At 43.9% G+C, this 19,039-nt stretch overlaps 1 protein-coding gene across 4 annotated transcripts; it reads left to right on the top strand.

Moving 5' to 3' along the window:
* The first annotated feature begins 308 nt into the window (after positions 1-308).
* Positions 309-18,996, top strand: abat (4-aminobutyrate aminotransferase). 4 transcript variants are annotated; one of them, XM_027002720.2, is made up of 16 exons: positions 361-448; positions 4,927-5,049; positions 5,392-5,489; positions 5,679-5,708; positions 8,202-8,319; positions 11,661-11,710; positions 12,033-12,113; positions 12,995-13,087; positions 13,323-13,385; positions 13,958-14,021; positions 14,438-14,586; positions 15,215-15,352; positions 15,724-15,891; positions 16,236-16,382; positions 16,723-16,834; positions 16,948-18,996. In XM_027002720.2, the coding sequence occupies exons 2-16, from the start codon at positions 4,992-4,994 to the stop codon at positions 17,067-17,069; spliced, it is 1,491 nt and encodes a 496-aa protein (XP_026858521.2). In that variant the 5' UTR covers positions 361-448; positions 4,927-4,991; the 3' UTR covers positions 17,070-18,996. The 4 variants fall into 4 exon arrangements, with proteins under 4 accessions (XP_035377623.1, XP_026858521.2, XP_026858523.2 ...); XM_027002721.2 differs by lacking the exon at positions 361-448 and adding an exon at positions 1,404-1,508; XM_027002722.2 differs by lacking the exon at positions 4,927-5,049 and having other exon boundaries at positions 381-448.
* The last annotated feature ends 43 nt before the right edge of the window (positions 18,997-19,039 follow it).

Here is a 19,039-nt window from a genome sequence, read left to right as displayed (position 1 = left end):
ATAGGCCTTTTTAACAGAAATGACCAAAACGCACCACGCAGGCTGCATTAAAAACGAGATCGATTCTAAATTGATATGCTGTGATGTGCTGCCATTGCAGGTGAATCGGTTATTACGCATTTGTTCGGTTTAATCAACGCTTATTATCTGCAATGATTTTACCCAATTAAAGCGCACCTACGTGTTTTTGTCCCGCCTCCTGCTGTGTGATGTAGGTTTTTCGCCAATCGTTGTCAATTCCGTACAGTAAGAGGCGATTCCTTTTGTTCTATTGGCTATATAAGAAAATCTGGCCTGAAGGCCTGCCCCTCTATATTGAAGCCAGTGCTCGAGCGATGTAAGGGCAGGCTGCGGCTCTTCCCTATTTGCACGGCAAACAGCTGAATTTATGCTTCAGAATAGACATAAAAGACCTTTGCAATTTATCGGCGTGCATAAAGCTGGCTTGGTAAGCGCTGTCTTTTTAAAACGAGGGACCTGTAGCAGTCGCGTCTAGTGCTGTTTGTGTTTAAACCAAGAATGCATTAAAAAGCTGTATTTGTTTGAGGAGATGATGACGCTTATTATTATTGTTATTTATTCTAGTCGTGTAATTGCTTAGTTTTGTGCGGATATCAAGTGGTAAAGCGTTGACGTTATAGTAATCGATTGACAGGAATCTTTTAAACATTCAATCTAGCCAGCTAACTGCGCTCTCGACACGTCGCAGTTAAGAGACTTGGTAGAAACTGCTTTTCTGTAACGGTATTACTGACAGGCTGAATCCGGTCGGAGCCGGAAAACCGTTTCTTCATCCTGGTTCGATTTTGTTGGTGTAGAATGTTAGAACTTTGTGTTGACCTCGCTTTCGAAGTGGCTAACGAACAGGTTAACTTATTTCTTCACATTAGACATGTAAACTTGCACCTTACGCCAGCGTTAGAGATGTTGAGGTATGTTTTGAATGGGCTGTCATGCTGACATCTTTCAAATGCTTGCGGAGACCCCAAATCTACTGATGCAAGTCTTCGTTCGATAGGCCAAATTACAGGAATCTATGGCAACTTTGTAGCAAATCTAAGTGGCTAATAAAGAATTGACTTAATATAGCAGCAAGTACCTTCCTAGGCAGTGGCGTAAGTGAGCTTACACACACTTTCTGCAAAGTTTAAAGACGCATGTTTCACACTACTCCCTATGTCTGTAAAGAAGACGTCTAAGCATTCCTGTATGTTATTGAGTTACTTATCAATAATACCACAAGGCAAATCTAAGTGTGTGTACATAGTTTTCAGTTTATCAAACAATTCAGCAATTCATACAGCCTTGGGGTGTTTGTATATTTTGCCCAACGAATAACCTCGTTAGTCAGGATCATTGTGTTTCCATGTTGCACCTTGGCACGGGTTTTTCCATGCTTGCAGGACTTGACTGACTGATAATGGAGCTGGTTTATGCCTCATCCTGCCTGCTGTAAACCTGTGGCAAGACATCACTCCGCTCATGCCATCTGGTTGGCTGTCATACAGGTGGAGATCCGGTGCTTTGAAAGTTTGCTGGAGTGCATTATGGGCATTTCTTATGCCCCAATGTTGAGTGGAAAGTGTAGTTAACAGGAGCTTTGGTACACAGGATGCAACTGTGTTTACGGTGTTTCTCCTGTATAAATGTCCTTGATTTCCGTGGACATAGAGAGATGAGGGGAACTTTCTGTCCACAAATGGCAGAGCTAAAACAGCAGAAAAATGCATGAATTTCCCACCACTCATATTGGAAGAATGCTTAAAGTAAGCAAGTTCAAGTTCAATAACTTTCTCTGCCAAGCTTGTAGGCCAATTTGCACTTGCTTATCTTCTGCATGGTGGCTGCTGAGCAACACCAGTTAGAACACCAGGAGACCAAATTCTCAGGTGTTCTAATTGGTAAGGAGACTGTGATGGAGACTTGGGAAGGTTAGGTAGGTGCTCTGGCTGCTATGCCAGGGAGCTGGCTGTTTGGTCCAGTGGTCAGAGCTCACCTCCTGTTGGTCCCTGGTAGGGTGGCAGTCTTCAGCCTTTGTTGGAGATGTTTTTGCCCTAATAAGATGCCAAGCTGTCAATAAGACGCCTTGCACCACTTTTAGGGTTACAGTACAGACTGATTTATACATCTTCCAAGTAACATCTTCTCTTGAATAGAACTTCACGTAAATCAGTTGGTTTCATATGGTAGGTACTCTGAAACTAGTACTTTTTAAGCACTTCTCTCTGGCAGAGCTTGATCTGCTATACAGAGAAGGGAGCCAGAAAGTATCCTTGTATCAAGAAAATGTTTGGGTTTTTTTTCCTTCTAGTAGTTACCTTGACAACTGTGGGGTCATATCTGGAGAGGAGCTTTGTTCCCTGCAGCCCCTGAATGTGTTCAGTTTTCTCTTCTGTTGCCACAGAAAATGAGTAGAGGCCTTGTGTACTCCTGTGGTTTGGCAGGTTTAGAGGCTAAATGGATGGTTTGTGTATAAATGACTGAGAGGAGATATGCATTTTCTACTGAACATGATGTAAATGCTATTTATTTGAGACTTGATAAGAAACCCCTGACCAGAGTTTTGAGAAAATGCAAATAAGTTAATGAATCACTTGCGAGAGAATGCTGTGGAATACCGTGGTGATCCTTATCTCCTCAGACTAATCACAGGGAATCATAGCATCTCCTAACATAACTCACAGAACCTTTGATGTGAATCTCTGGGTGTTCTCATCTCTGCTCACAATGGAGAAAATGCTGCACCATCTAACCTATGAACTAGACCTGCAATCAGTTGCACACAGTTGAAATATAATCAAAATGGAGGCACCACATGCGTTACCTGCTAGCAGACACCAGTGGTCATGTTGATGCTGTTACTGACTACTCACACAGGGGGTTGGCCTCCGCTGGGTTTCCGTGTGCTGGGCAATCCCAAGATGGGAAGCCAGCTCGAGTAACCTCCAAAGACCCACCATTGCATGCCATGAAAAGTTCCCCCGGTGCTGTGGCCGATCTGGGATCCCCATGAATAACGAGTATGTGAAGTGGAGCTTGGTGTCAGGGAGGAGTGTAGGGGAGGCACCACGAGAAGGAGCAGAACGCTAGGGTTCATGCAGGGCTAAGCGCCACCTTGTCTGAACGTGGATGTTTACAGGTGGCTGTATCAGCAGGATGATGTTTGACATGCATTTGCCTTCACAACAACCCAGCGTTCCTGCTCCTCTGGGCTGTGGCATTTCGGCTTTTAATGAGCATGAGACTCAAATCAGAATGTAATCAGGCCCATTCTCAGCCCTAGGATGTTTCCCTCAGAGACGGCACTGTGCTTTGTTGTGGGGGGGGGGGGGGGGGGGCTGTACCCAGAATGACGAGGATGGATCTTTGCTTGCATAACATCTCTGACTAACCAGTTCCATCCAGTTGAGGTGTTGTCTGGGTGGGGGGCTTCTGAGGAGAGGAGCATCTGGAATCTTCCTGCTTACATTGCTACGGTTACATAAGCTCTCCCCCTGTTCCAGAATAGAAGGGGTGACGTGTGCTGACGCTTGCACGGGGCTGACTCTTACTCAGTTGCTTTGTTCACTGGTTCCAGCGTATGTGCGTACGGGTAACGCGTGCTGTTATTGTTGGCCAGCAGGAGTAAGCAGTTCTGCATTATGGGTAACTAGGGAGGGGTTTCTGACCCAAGATTAAGCCTGTTTTGGGGTTGTTTTAAATGTGTTTAATGAAGAAAAATTCAAGGTGAAATATTAGCCTCTTTAAGCATTTTTGTCTGATCACCATACTAAAGCCTTATGAAGTGCTTAGAGTTCAGTCATTCATTCTTCACATGCACCCAGGGAGTGTAAGCACACTGTATATATCGCATTTTCTCTTGAGACAAGAACTTAATAAATAAATCAAATCATGTAGTCAGGTTTCCCTTGTGTAGAGGTCAGCCAGCGTCTGTCCCAAATAATCAGCGTGTGGGCATGCATGTGCATGCCTGTTGGGAGATTGAGTGGTCCCTTAGGGAGCCTGTATTGGTCAACAGTCTGCTGGCCCACTTAAAGCTGTGTTCGTCTCCAAGAGGAGTGTTGTCCTCGCCTTTTACAGCCTTCTCTGCTGGATACAAAATGGCCACAAAAAGTCAAAAAGTGCTGATGACAAAAGCTATGTTGTAATTATGAGCAGGCAAACATGCGGCTGCCCCTTTGTGGGTCAGCACAGGTTGATGGCCACAGTTGGGCTGGTCAGTGCTTGACCTGCTTGGGGGGCCTGTGGGAGCGGTCAGTGGTGCTGAAACTGGCCCTCAGGTTGGTCCCTTGCAGGTAGGGGACTCCATGGTGTCTTGCTCTTAGTCTGACAAGTGTGGTGGCAATAGTACCCCAAGGTCTTAAGGACATGTTGAGAGCTCAAGTCACCTAGGTGGCCCCAATTAATTGTGACACAGTTTGTATAATCACCTGTCTTTTTCTCCTGACCTTTCAGATGTGACCATTTTATTTGAAAACTTGCTTCAAGCCATATCTTAATGTACCCAAATAAGTTGCACTTGTGTGTCCTTTGTGCACAGAAATGATAAAGAATTGTACACTTGAGCTCGAAGCTATTAAATGTTGATTCTCAGTCTAGTCTTTTTTGGATCCCCTCTTTTTACTGTCTCGGCCACCAGCACACCAGTGTTTGTGTTCTTTGTGCTATAGGAGCCAATCATGTAAATCTAATGTAAATCACTAGTGAGTCCACAAGCACTTGGTTCATAAACAGTATTGCGTTGCTCGTGTTTAAACAAGCTTTGAATAAATTTCCCTTTGAAAGTCAGTGAGATCTGTTTTTAAAGACTCTGGCTAAATGCATAAAGCTTTAGCATCCTGGTACACATGGCATTGAATCTTTTTTTTTTTTGGTGGTGCATAACTGCATGAATGCTTTCTGTCCTAAACCATCTTTATTCCCCAGGTGCAGTAAAAGGCAGGTGCTCTGTCTGCTCTCACGCTCTCTCTCTCTCTATCTGAGCGCTGCCCATGGCTTCTGTGCTCCTGACCTTCTCCCTGCGCCACAACCTGCGCCTTGTGGCTTCAGGTAAAAGGCCCAAAGACCAAACCCAGAGTAAACCCAAACCCAGAGTCTGAAGTTACTCAGTATGATAATGGGTGACTGCTCCTGTCTAGCTTTGATGGGGACTCTTGGGTATACCTCTGAGGGGGGGGAATCACAGTACTGTAGATCATATATCTAATGTCATCCACAATTGCTACAGTCCTCCTGACATTTTAATCACTGGCCAGGATCATTTACAGTACACACTGACAAGTGCTTATGCATGAAAACATTAGAACCTTGTTACCAGGAGAAGCTGCATCAAACCAGCCTTCTAATGGAACACATCGCACTACATATTTAATTTAGCTTATATCTTTTTAGGCTGCAGGTATGTCAGTAAAACGGCCCCGAAGACTTTGTCAGAGTTCGAATACGACGCACCTTCCATGAAGACCCCGGTTCCAGGGCCCAAGTCGCAGGTTAATACTCAACATCTGGCCACTTCCTCATTCATTGTTTACTCTGCTCTAGTAAAGCAAGATTTAAGACTGCAGGACAATTTCTCTTCTATAGGTTTTGCAAACTTAATCCCAAAGGGACATTACATTCATTGATTGATTTCCTCTTAATATTAAAGATATCAGAATGCTCTGTCTCTGTCTCTCTAGGAGTTAAAGAAGCAGCTTGGGGAAATTCAGGTAAGAGATAGAGTTGCATTGGGATTGAACTTTAGCCAGAATGATCACTGCCTTCCAACTGTACTTTATTACTTTCATGAGCTCTGAAGTTGTATCAGGTACCCATTAATCAACACAGAATAGTTAGCAAAGGCAAGTTGTCCACGTGTGATGTTCCTCTGGGGCTTTCTGGCACAAGTCATTAGCCTGTACTAGTGGCAAATTGGAGGTGGGTTGGTGGATGGTTACATTTACAACATTTGGCAGATGCTCTTGTCCATAGCGACTTACATTCTATGACTAAATTACATAGCACTTTTGTAACATAGCCAGTAGGTTGGAGTCCAATATACCAATGATCTAGAATACTGTAGAAATACAGGGATCAATGCTGATGCCTAGAAGTGCACAACACACAAGCTCTATAACGGATAACAAGTGCATTAAACAAGACCCTGCAATAAGCTTAGAGTTTTCGTCAAAATAGGCGCAGGATAGTGGTCATTTAAATATTCCACAAATGGATGGGTCTTCAGTCTGTGTTTGAAGACTGCAAGGGACTCTGCTGTCCAGGCAGTCAAGAGGAAGTTCATCTCACCATCTAGGAGCCAGGACAGAATAGTCTTGATGCGTCTTACATGAGTCTTGAAGCATGGTGTTTCAATCCAAGCCATACTTGAAGTACGGATCGGGCTTTGATCATTGATTGGTTAGATGTCCTGGGGTTTTGTTTTTTGTTTTTGATTTTTTTTTTAATGGGTGATGGTTGACAAGTTCCAGGAGCAGGTGTGTGCTGGAGTGGCTGGTGAAGCAGCCCCTGCACAGGACTCTGAGGACTAGGCTTAGTCAGTGCTGCTCTTGCAGTAAATAGACTAGTGTGGTAGTCTGAACTGGAGTGTGTGAAAAATAACTGCTGATAAAACCTGCATGTATCGACAAGGCATCATCCCGCACGTTTCTTGCTGTGGCTTCAACAAGGACACCGACTGGAGCTGACAAGCAGGGATGAAACTAATTGCCCAGATTTGTTAGGATATGGCTCCCAAGCTTACAATGGCCTTGACTTTTACTTCAGTATAGTCATAATCTGTTCATCACACATGCAAATGTTTTAATGATTTTGGCACCAAAAGAGAATTTGTTTACTAGATTCACACAGTGATAGTGTAGTTGGCTCTTCTTTTTTTTTTTAAGTTGCAGATTACTGTGCATTTAATGTGGAATTACTCTGTGGTATCCAGTCTGACTGGGGAGGGGGGCTGGCTAGCACCATGAAGAGGCATGTGCCGTACACCAACGTAGGTTGCATCACTGGTCTGAACCAGTGACTGTACAGCTCGAGGGCATATTGCAACACAGCACTGCTGCTCTCTTCCTGAAATAGGCAAAAGTTCATGTTACCCCTCACTGTTATGAAATTGTTTATTACTGCATGGATTTTTCAAATATTGACCCTTATTCACCAACATCTTCCTAGGTTTTTTTGTAGTTTAACTTTTGTTCTTTTATGAGGTCAAAAGTCGACAGATTCATGACGTTCTTAAACCGCAGAATTGTTGGAATCCTTTGTTCTTAATGACTAATCCCGTTGTCCTTGTAAACTGAAGGCATGTGCCAGGTCATTAGCATAAGTCAATACCCCTCCAATCCTCGTAAAATGGAATGAGACTGCAGGCCTGTGTGCACACAAATCTATGGAAGCCTCTTTCGGCCATGTCAAAAACAGGTTTGCTTAACTGTGACTTATTTCTCAGAATTCCAACTATTTCTCACAATTTTTATTTTTGAATAAGATTCGAACCACCAGATTTCTGATTTTATTGCTTGAAATTCCGCCTTTTTTTGTTAATTACTGTACAGTAGACACACAGATGCAACCTTTATTTTACTGATTTATTGAATGGTTCCCAAATAATATAAATTATGTGAATAAGACCATAATGCTTTCTAAATTAATGAATTACAATATTATTACAATATTAATAATTATTGTAATATTGTAATAATATTGTAATAATTATTAAATATTAATTATATTACTGTAATTATAATCCCATAACATTGTACAACTGTAGACTGGAAGAAAATGTACTGAGCACTTCAAATGCCTGCACTAACATGTGTATAAGTGTGCTCTTGAGGGTGTATAGATTCTGTTCTTACCTAACAAATGCCAAATAAGAAAACCGGTGAATGACAGTCCACAAGAAAACTGCATAAGTGGGTTTTAAAAAGAAATTTCATTCACAGAGTATAATGAATGAGGCCCATTTTCTTTTGGGGGGAGGAATGGTGTGAATTAGCATACTGTCCTGCGTGCAGCAGTTTGAGTGATTCTTCCATTGGTTAATGGTTTGGTGCAGTGTCAACACATCAGTCTCTGCATTCAGCTCAATAGCAAGTGAATTTCCCCATCATTAACACAGCATGATGAAGTATTTTGTAAGTGTTTAAATAACTTTAGGGCTCTAGCACAATGTGATTCATCCCCTTCTGTCTTCTGTTTTTTCACAGAATGTCGGTGCAATTAATTTTTTCTGCAACTATGAGGAGAGCCGAGGGAACTATCTGGTGGATGCTGATGGAAACCGAATGCTGGATCTGTACACCCAGATCTCCTCTGTGCCCATAGGTAAGCCCTGTTACCTCTGAACTCATGCTGTCCATTACAAACACACCTGGGTTACAAAAATGATCAAAACTATGGCTGTACTTGTTTGACCTAATGTTGTATTTGCCGTGTAATTCCCATTCATTTTTCAAACTGCTTCAACCCATGGTATATTAAGAATGCTAACGACATTTAATCAGGAGTACCTCTGATTGGTCTGACTCAACAGAAGTTTACGTGATTCGTTAGAGCTGAGTGATGCCAAGATGGGTTTTGTTTTTTCTAGAGAATATTTTAATGCCTTTTTGTAGTGCTAAACACTACAGTATGGTAATGTACTAAATGGCAACTAACTGAAGAGGTCACAATGTCGGATGCAATTAATTTGATTAAAATGGAAGTCTAACCATGCAGTGCTAATGTGCCTAAGTATGAGTGAAAGCTGGTGAATTAGTGTTTGTTTAAACTATCCTGTTAAATGGTCCTCCCAAGCTTTCTGTGCAAAGGAGACATGGCACATATGTTCTAAAAGACAATTCAGACAATGGAGACATAGAACATGTGTTCTAAAAGGCTTCGTGCAGATGTAAATGCCTGGAGAAATGGCATCATGACTAACTGAAGTCACTGGCGTAAAACAAAATGATTGTTTAGGCAGTGCAGTTTGGGAGCCTATACAAGCTTCCAGTCTACAAGGATTCCAGTCTAGTGGGGCATACATGTTCTTTTCCAGGAGCATTAGTCATTGCGATAATGTGTGACTGGCAGCTAAATGACCAAATTTTAATTATCTGGCACACCAATCAAACGTAGCTGTATAGGGGAGCTCTCTTTTCTCTCCCTGTTCCAGACCGATTGGTCATTGATTTGGTCAGTCAGTCAGTCTTAAAACTGAGCGCTCTCCCATATGCCTGCAGGAGAGGTGGCTTAGCCTTGGCCAGATTAACGAGCACGTGACTTCATTTCTTTCTCATGCCCCGTATCATTTGGACAAAAATTAAGTGTAATCTTTATTATTATTGATGTAAAATTACTTGTATAGTGCTTTTCACATACCCAATTGCAATTTTAAGTGGAGAAGGAAAAAAGCCTCTAACGAAGTATAAAGGAAGGAAGGAATCCAAGTGCTTTGAGAAGGCTTTATGGGTAGGAGTGTGAAAGAACAAATAGATGTGGGTAAGGACTTCCAGAAGGTAGGGGCAGCAACACTGAGACCTACCCCCCATGATGGACAGCCTGGACCCAAGAACAGCTAGTAGACCAGAATTAGGGGACATTAGTTTGTGCGCTGGGGCAGGTGGTAGTTTAGGAAAATAGATGGTTAGAAGGGCATGCAGCACTTTGAAGGCCAACTTCAGGATTTTATAGTGCATATGCTCTGAAACTGAAGAATGGGTTTAATATGGGCAGATTTCTTTATGTATTTGGACTCTCTTCAGTATATTCAGAATTTTGCAGGTAGCGTGGAGAGTTTTACAGGGTAAACTGTAGAACAGAGTTGCAGTAGTCTACCCTAGAAATAATGAAGGCATGCATCAGGATTTCAGCATCTTTAAAAGAACACACAGGCTCTGCCCTATCAATATAGCAAAGATGGAGAGATGCACACTACTACTTCCCACGACAGTGGTCAGATGCTGCACGCTGAAAGGTGACTTGTGTTCTGTTACAATGAAGCTTCTCGCGGGCCCTCTCCAACACCCTACACAACAAAACACTCGAGGAGAAGGCCAGAGCACTGAGAGGACTGTGCACGTATCTGTGTGTTGGAGGGAATTTGTACTATCCACTCACTGAGAGGCTGAATGGTCACACGGGCCCATGTGTGAGAGGCACACATCCACATGCTTACTGTGGGAATTTCTCCTGCCTTATGCACAGTGTGCACATGCGTGGGTGTGTGCACGTAAGGCACACAAGCCAGTGCTCAATGGCACGTGTGCATGCATGCACACAGGGCGAGAGGCAGCAGGTGCTCATCCTGCCCCACATCCTCCCTGAGACTGTGTGCGAGGGAAGCTCAATGAAGTGTGCTGCTCTGCGTAAAGCCATGTGCAGGGCATCACCCTGCCACCGTCATGCACGCTTCCCCGAGCGGGACTCCACTACCACCTCCTCTGCCCAACTCGCTGGTGCCGTCAGCTCTCCTAGAGCAGGCAGAAAGTGGCACTCTGTTCACTATTCTACTTTCTCAGCAGACCTCTGTTTTCGTGCAGAGCTGGCACAGGAGTGGCTCTTTCTGCCTGAGAAACATGAAGGCTATGCAAGGCTAAGACAGCTGTTTCATTTAGCCATGTATAATAATAATAATAAATAAAAAATCTTAAAGAAATGCAAAAGGGGGGTGGGGGGTGGATTTTCATATTTGCACAGGTCGAAGGCACCGTCAGTTCATGTTTACCAGCCTCCTGGGCAGGTTTACTGGCTTCGCGCAAATAGTGCCACTGCTGCTTCTCCTCGGCTGTTTGCGCAATTATCTTGGCAGTTAATAAGAAACAATTCCATCAAACGCAGGAATGAAATGGGCCATTAACTTGTTGCCAGATGCATTCAGGTCACCTTGATTATATACTTATCTCCAAAGTAAACTGTTTGCAACAGTTCCTCATTTCCAATGGTCGGATCGTCCAAAGTGCACAGTGTCCCATACAGAGTTGGCTTATAAAATGCTCTGTGCTGGTGATAACAGGGACACTTATGTAATCCAGACTCTGATGAGGGTGGGTGGGGGGAGAAAGTCAGTTGGAGGTTGTCCGCTCTCGGCGCACATCACACGTTCATGCTATCCCCTCTGCATGCTGTAACTAGCTATCTCCTGTTCAATCTGCACTTTTGTGCCCATGTACATCTGGCATATGCCTCGGTCATTAAACTAATTTGAAAAGTTCACAATAGAAAACTGCTCCCAAGAGATATTTATATTATCCTATTACTCAATATAGCAAAGCTGCATTCAGATAAGCCAATAATTGGCTCTGATTTAATTTTTTTTGCAATTGTGCTTAGGTGGTTTATCTGGCGGTGTAAATGGAACATGATGAATTGCCTTAAGAGATAACTGGGTTGAAGCGATATGGAATTGACCCCCAGGTGTTTAACACAGCTGGCATGACTAACCATCTCTATTTTTACAGAAGTGTGATTAGTCAATTAGCCATCTTGGCAGCAGCATCTCCTGTGTTCATGTGTGTCCTTGTAGCTTCTTGACTGAATTGTGGATTGCTGGATGGAGGTGTGTGCATGTATGTGTTCGTGCAGTACTGTCTCTATCCAGTGTTCCCTCACTATATTAAAAGAATAATCATTTGCTTTAATAATTAAAGACATATCTGACAAATCTTTTTCATTATTGTTCTTTCCAGGTTACAATCATCCAGCTTTAATGAAGGCAGTTACAAATCCCAACAACCTGGTAAGACCTAGTTCCTCCCAGTGTACATGTCTCAAGGGAGCATACCGGTTGAGCTCATCCGGTGAGACGCCAGCATTTGGGGGGCGGGGATGCGAGGAGGGTGTTGCGTGTGATCGGGACCGTTCCACCTGCTTTATTGAGACTCAGAATGACTGTGACTCCATTTTGTTTTATAGCAGTGCTTTCACAGGCCTTTCTCTTAGTTCCTTGCTGACATATTTATGCACAGGCGCTGGTGGAGAGCCCTGACTGAAATGGAGCAGTCTGTCTTCCCTCGGCACTTTGGCGCTCACTAAAACAGTATATTTTGTGCTTTTCGCAGAGTGCATTTGTCAACCGGCCAGCCCTTGGGATTCTGCCACCTGAGAACTTTCCAGAAAAGCTGATTGAGACCCTCCTGTCGGTGAGTGCTGGTTGGGAATTGCGGGGTGCTTGAGTTTGGAGTGGGGTACTTCTAAGAGAGGGGGCTTTGGCAGAAAGCCCTGTGTAAAATAATTTTGCAACCTAATAGAATGATTTATCTTGTGACATCATTAAAAATGTTTATAAACCCTTGATACGAAATAGTTTAAGACTTGCGTTATTTAGTTTTCATTTGATGAACATACTGTAATTCATCAAAGCACCCACTAAACACTGTTCTGGGTATCTGAAACTGGTAATGACACAATAAAATAAAAAGGGTGACTTGCTAGAAGGTATATTTGCATATTGTAAACTTTTGTTGAACCTGTATTGCAAAAGATTTTTATTTAGAATTTTTTTTTTTTAAAGTACCCAATACAGCCATATTATAAAGACATTGAACAGCACAGTTAAACTTTTCTATGCAATAGGGTAGAAAATGCCCAGCATCCTTTCACTTCACGAATATCTTATGTGCTATAAAGGTTATAAAATGGTGCATCCTTCACTACGACCTAGTTAAAGGTCCAGTTTAAAAATGCTCAAATTAAATTGTATTCAGAGCAGTACAATCAATTTGTTGGAAAGGCAGCCCCTGCACAAACTCCAGTGTGGTGAACCTACGATCCTCTGTTTCAATGCAAAGACACCCAACTCTGGTCCTGAAGGGCTGGAGTGCAGGATGGCCCAAAGTCAAGTCTATCCAGTGGAAGATTTAAAAAGTATTGCTGCGAAATGGACTCTTCTGATAAGAATATTTGTCAACACCAACCAGCTAATGCTGATCAGGTGCTTATAAACCCCTGCTGAAGCAGTCGTACCTCGACCCTGGCATTGCCACTTCGCGGGCCCGGTGTCTAATTCTTGGTTCACCACCAGGTTGCTCCAAGCGGCATGACTCGGTTGCAGACTATGGCATGTGGCTCCTGCTCCAATGAGAATGCCTTCAAGTCCATGTTCATCTGGTACAGAGTGAGTGTGCTCCATTAACACCTCACATGGCCCATCATGATTCATTAAGACATACTGAAAACACTGGTCAAAAATATTACTTTCTTTTTCTGTGCTATTACACTGCATTGCATAAAGGTCTAAACATACACTGTGTACATGTGTGTAATGTTGACTGTTAATCAGCTGTCATTGATATCTGTTCTGTAAATTTGACAGTTGGTCAATTTATTTTTTTGTGATTGTATGCCTCTAGAACAAAGAAAGGGGTGCCAGTGGCCCTTCACCAGAAGAAATGAGCTCCTGCATGATTAACCAGGTAACCACTCATGAGTCAATTCGTGTGTTAATTTTATAGAATAGCTTTGTTACTGCGTAAGAACAATATTTGTTAGCAAGATTTTTTTTTTAAATGCTCATAGAGTGGACAATATTCTGCATGTTCATCCATTTACAAAAATGTTATGGAAAATGTTATTTATGCTGTGTATCCAGTTTTGTAAACCAGACTTCCATTTAATGTGTTAGCAGTCCAGCTGAAAGGAATCGAACACGTTCATTTACTTAAATGGTTCTGAAACTTTGCAGGCCATAATCTGCTCTTGTTCATGTTGGGGGGGAGATTGTAACGAGCTAAAGCTTGTCGTGTGAGAGCTGTGGTGTTTGATCCCATCTGCTGGCGGTGTTGTCCGGCCTTGCAGAGACTGGTGCCACTGCACCTCTGCTCCTCATTTGCTGACAAACTAACCAAATGCTGCCCAACAAACATGAGCATTCTGTTCTCCACTGGCTTTAGAACCTAGAAGCCAAATGGGGAACACTTCCTGGTCATAAACAGATGCAGCACACACACTCAGTTTGGCTTGTTCTTATGTTTGTTTGTTTAAACAGGCCCCAGGGTGTCCAGATCTGAGCATCTTGTCATTCATGGGAGGGTTCCATGGCAGGACTTTGGGTTTGTATAAGTGAGCTAGGCTCACTTCTCCTATATTTACATTTTTGGTGTTTTAGCTTATGCTTTTATCCAAAGCAACTTAGAGTTCTGACTGAACACAACTTGAGCAACTGAGGGTTAAGGGCCTTGCTCAAGGGCCCGACAGTGGAAAACTGACAACCTTCTGATTAGTAATCCACTACTCTATCCACTGAGCTACCAATGCCCTCTTGCCTGAACATAGGAAATGTACTGCTAAAATCCCAGCACATCATTGCTAATGACGTTAATGCTAAGCAGTTCAATGGTTCAGCCAACAACGTAAGGAAGGATCCTAATGTAGTTCTTGGCTCCAAAAATATAACCATCTCATGTGAATAACGGAGCAGTCTTGGCTATTGCTCTTTTTTCACTGCTCCAACTGGCTTTGTTCACAGGCTGCTTGGCAACCACCCACTCCAAGGTCATCCACAAGCTGGACATCCCATCGCTGGACTGGCCCATCGCCCCCTTTCCCCGGCTTCAGTATCCGCTGGAGGAGTTTGCACGCGAGAATAGCCAGGAAGAGGCGCGCTGTCTTGAGGAGGTCCGAACACACTCCTGACACTCACTGCAGAGAAAAGGTGCTGGAACTACATTGAGGCAACCCTGCCACTGGCCCCTCTACGAGAACTTGAGCAATGGAAAATGATGGGGCACAGAATGCTTTACGTGGCCTCTGCATGCTGGCTTCAGTGTGGTTGAACACTTGTGTCTGGAAAGCCCTTAAAAGACATTATCAGTGGGGGAGGTAGCATGACTGAAGTACACACAGGACTGGAAAGCCTAGTTTTGCTCTTCCGCCATTGACTGCACAAAATCTTTCAGTGTTGACAATGCATTGTACAGCCAGCATGCGTTTCACAAAGAAATCACAACCTACCTTCCACTTAAACATGGAGCTTTGCACATAAACTGCTGCACATACATTTCAGACCATTTATATAGCCTGTTGGCTAGCCTAAAGCATTTGAGTGAGAACATGAAACTTCTAGGCTGACCCCCTTGGCAGCCTAGCAAAAATACATGAGTTTAAAGGAACACTTTAACTGCTAACCATGAATGAAAGCTAGCATGAACCAGTTGGCAGGAAGTAATTTATTAACATTTACCGAAAATACGCCCCACATAGTTTGGATGCATTAGCCTGTGGTTTCAGACAACTGTGTGTTCAGGTGGAGGACCTGATTGTGAAGTGGAGGCAGAAAGGCAAGCCAGTGGCCGGCGTTGTCGTCGAGCCCATCCAAGCGGAGGGTGGAGACAACCATGCATCGAGCGATTTCTTCATTAAGCTGCGCAACATTGCCCGCAAGGTACCTCTTCCCTTACACTGTTTAATCCTTGCCTCTGGGTAGCTGGTCCCTCCTCCAGAGGCATTTCTGGCAGTCTTCTGTTCTGAATAGGCATTATTTGCCATCAGGATATATATGCTTTCATGGGGGGGGGGCACTCCGTGGGTGCTCGCGCTTTGTCTGCTCCGGTGTGCATCCTCCTGAAACCGACATGCTCTGAACCAAGAGAAGGCTGCGTCATGCCCCTTCTGCATGAACTGTGACAAATTCACTTGCAGCCATCAAGCCCAGCAACTCAGGGAGCATTGGCTTCCATTTTGAGAAGCGGTGAGCATTCTGTAGTGGCCACGGTAACTAAACTTGACACTCTTGCCCACATCTGGTACTTCCAGCATGGCTGCGCCTTCCATGCAGACGAGGTCCAGACAGGGGGTGGAGCCACGGGCAAGTTTTGGGCTCACGAGCATTGGGGCACGGACGACCCGGCCGACATAGTCTCCTTTAGCAAGAAGATGCTGTCGGGGGGCTACTACCACACGGATGAGCTGCAGCCTGACAAGGTACGACTGACGCGGGGGGCTCTATCGCCCACTCCCCCCCCCGGCCCCATAACACCGCTGCATCCATGCAGTATCTGCCACCACTGTGCCCAGTCACTTATCAATAAGATGTGAATAACTGCATCCCTGTAGCACAGCTCTAAATTGTAATACCATAAATGAGCAATGGTGCCACCTACTGCAGAAACACATTCCTTGCAGGTGAAGTATTGGTCTCTTGTCCATTATTGTGAAACTCTGTAACCCCACCACTTCTGTTTCTGCAGCTGAGTCTGAGCGTTGGGTGAAACGCTTTTATTGAAGCAGTGATGAGCTATGAAGTGTTGTGTGTATTTGAACCCCAGGGCTACAGGATCTTCAACACATGGATGGGAGACCCTTCTAAGAACCTGTTTCTGTCAGAGGTACTGAACATCATCAGGAGAGAGAACCTTCTGGAAGAAGTGACACGCTCTGGGAAGGCCCTGCTGCAGGGACTCTATGAACTCCAGGTACAAAGACATGGTCATTTTGGTTCCTGTAGCTTCTCTTCACACCGAACAGTAGCTTCTTAGAGGCTTTATGTAGGACTAATGTTATCTCCCTTAAGTAACACACTGTATTGTTGCTGTAGGCATTAATTAATTTGATCATGCATCACTGTGTGACTCTGCAAGTAACTGGTCCAAGATCCAGAAAGCACCATCACACACAGCTTGTCATAACATGAGAGCACATTTTACTACAACTGATGTTAGTTTTAACACTGCAAGGGCTTTGGAATATTGGCCCCACTATTCCTGTAGACTTGAGTTGTGGATTCTTCCTCTGCCTGGTTTACCCCCCCATCAGACTCAGTACCCCCACCTGTTGAGTCGTGCCCGTGGACAGGGAACATTCTGTGCTATTGATGCCCGTGATGATGTGACCCGTGACAACCTGTTGCTCAAAACCCGGGATAAAGGTAATCAGGAGGTCTCTACCAGCTTTTAGTGGGGCAGGGGTATATTACCCCTCAGTGGACAAGTATACTAGTTTGGGGAGATGCATTACACCTCACACTGGTGTTCTCCCCAGGTGTTCTTCTTGGTGGCTGTGGAGAGAGGTCCATCCGGTTCCGCCCTGCCCTCGTCTTTAAGGAGCACCACGCCCACCAGTTTCTCAACATCTTCAATGATGTGTTGGCTGAATACAAGTAAATTATAAAATTAAAAAAACATGTCCTAGTCAGCTCCAGACAGCTGGGAAGAAGCACAAGGGTTCCAAGCCCTACTGAGGCATTCCTTTTCCTTCCCCACACATTATAGACCAGGCTATCACCCTCTTAATTTTTTGCTGTTTTAACCTACTACTTTGTAGTTTTATTTATTTTTTAATTTCAGAAATTTCACCATTACTTTTGCAGACATTGTAAAACGCACAATGGGAGCAGGAGTCTTGGGGCTGGGTAATCTGTTTCTCACTTCAACTGTGACTATGTACTTTGTTTCTAAAAAATTTTAGGATTAGCTTGAGACACTTAAGTTCGCCGCATGCTTTGTCCCTGGAAGACGGAGGAGTTGAACTGTTTCCACACCCCAGTCCACTCAGCCTCAAAGCACCACCACCCCTCCCTACAGTCACCCAGCACAGAGAGCCTACACTCAGGGACGGTTTGCTAAACGGGACGCTGCTACTGGTTCTCCTGAACTGTCCGAGCAGGTGTTCACATGTGCTCGTAAGCAGATGAGTAGATCTACTAACTGATCTGAGGCCTTTTACAAAAAGTCCCTCTGTAGCTCAGAGCAAGATCAAGCTTTTAGTTCTAGCCCACTTTCACGTTTAGCCCCCCCCAGAGATTCAGTAGCAATTCCAAAGCGGAGGCATGTGGAATTGGACACCCATGGGTCCATAGGCTGGCTGTGGTTGGGGTGCACATGATGGCAGAGGGGCAGGTTGGGATGGGTCAGTAGGTGTTGACCTCTTTCAGTCCAAGTCACTGCACAGAGGCTCCTAAAAGTGATCCAACTGTCAGGCTTCAGTGTGATTTTAGCACAATAGGAACTTTACATAGAAAGGGCCACTGTCACACGGTGAGGAACTGACCTTGGATCTGACTTCTGGTGTGATGTACAATATGAAGTCACACATTCTCTAAGCACAAAGCATTTAAACACACCGGTATCAAACCGCAGGAGGCAGGTTTTTGATTCTCTCCAGCATGTGTGCATCAACCATGCTCATACACAGCCTTATCACGGAAGCAGAGGTTTCCTGAACTAAGACTACCTATCTTTAGACTAGAAAAGAATATCAAATGAAAACATATAAACCTCATAACTGAGCCCAAGTGTAATCCACCGTCAGAGAACCGGCCCATGTTGCTAATAATCTGTGGGGCCGGTACAAGATCCCTCCTCAGGTGAATGTGACCCTCTCCCCCTTCAACTGACTGTTCCCCTACCTACCCCATATAAGCACTATGGCAGAAAAGCATCAAGGTGATTTATTTCACATGCATGCGTGCGTGCACCTGGTCCAGACCTTCTCTTGCTTTAGCCCTATAACAACCTGTTTTTATAAACAGAACAGGTGAAACATTGCAGACAAAGATGGTAGACCTTTGTACTTCCGTTTACACTTTTTTTTTTGTTGTTGTTCACTCATTTCCTGAGTTCTATAGAGAAGGTGTGAAGATAAACAAGTGTAAAACCCTGTGTTCTTGGTTAGGCACAGGTGGGAGGCTATTGGAAAAGACACCGTATGCTCTGGAGTTTGCTTGAGAGTTTCTGCATTACTCCCACACACTACCATGTCCCATTTGTCAGCACACACAAATGGTACTGAGGTAGTTTTCAATGCATCTTTTATATACTTTTTTTTTTGCCCCCCCCCATGTGTTGGAAGCAGCTGTTTAATGCTGCTCAGTCTGTGCTAGAGAAATCCTAGATGATGCCACACATGTCTGTTTTTGGTCATTATTGTGTAGAGAATTGTGCATCAGTGAGTTCAGTTCACTAATAAAACTTACTCATTGCCATGTTTGTTTACATTACTGTGAAATAAAATGTAATTATTCCCCAATATAAAAATGTTGTCTTAAGCAATATATCTATGTACTCAGAAATAAATAATTGACATTTTAAACAAAGGTGTTTGACTCATTTTGTAGAAGAATGATGTCTAAATC

The sequence above is a fragment of the Electrophorus electricus genome, chromosome 1, assembly GCF_013358815.1.
Source record: "Electrophorus electricus isolate fEleEle1 chromosome 1, fEleEle1.pri, whole genome shotgun sequence".
In the NCBI taxonomy this organism is placed as follows: domain Eukaryota; kingdom Metazoa; phylum Chordata; class Actinopteri; order Gymnotiformes; family Gymnotidae; genus Electrophorus; species Electrophorus electricus.
The sequence above is the reverse complement of the archived record's forward strand: the minus strand, read 5'-3'. Positions and strand labels throughout refer to the sequence as shown.

What these genes read in the sequence shown, in the direction of transcription:
- abat (XM_027002720.2), top strand. Translation starts at nt 4,992, where the DNA reads ATGGCTTCTGTGCTCCTGACCTTCTCCCTGCGCCACAACCTGCGCCTT. An exon ending in TTACAAATCCCAACAACCTG is followed by an intron (nt 11,711 to 12,032) that starts GTAAGACCTAGT and finishes TGCTTTTCGCAG; the next exon opens with AGTGCATTTGTCAACCGGCC. An exon ending in TGATTGAGACCCTCCTGTCG is followed by an intron (nt 12,114 to 12,994) that starts GTGAGTGCTGGT and finishes GTTCACCACCAG; the next exon opens with GTTGCTCCAAGCGGCATGAC.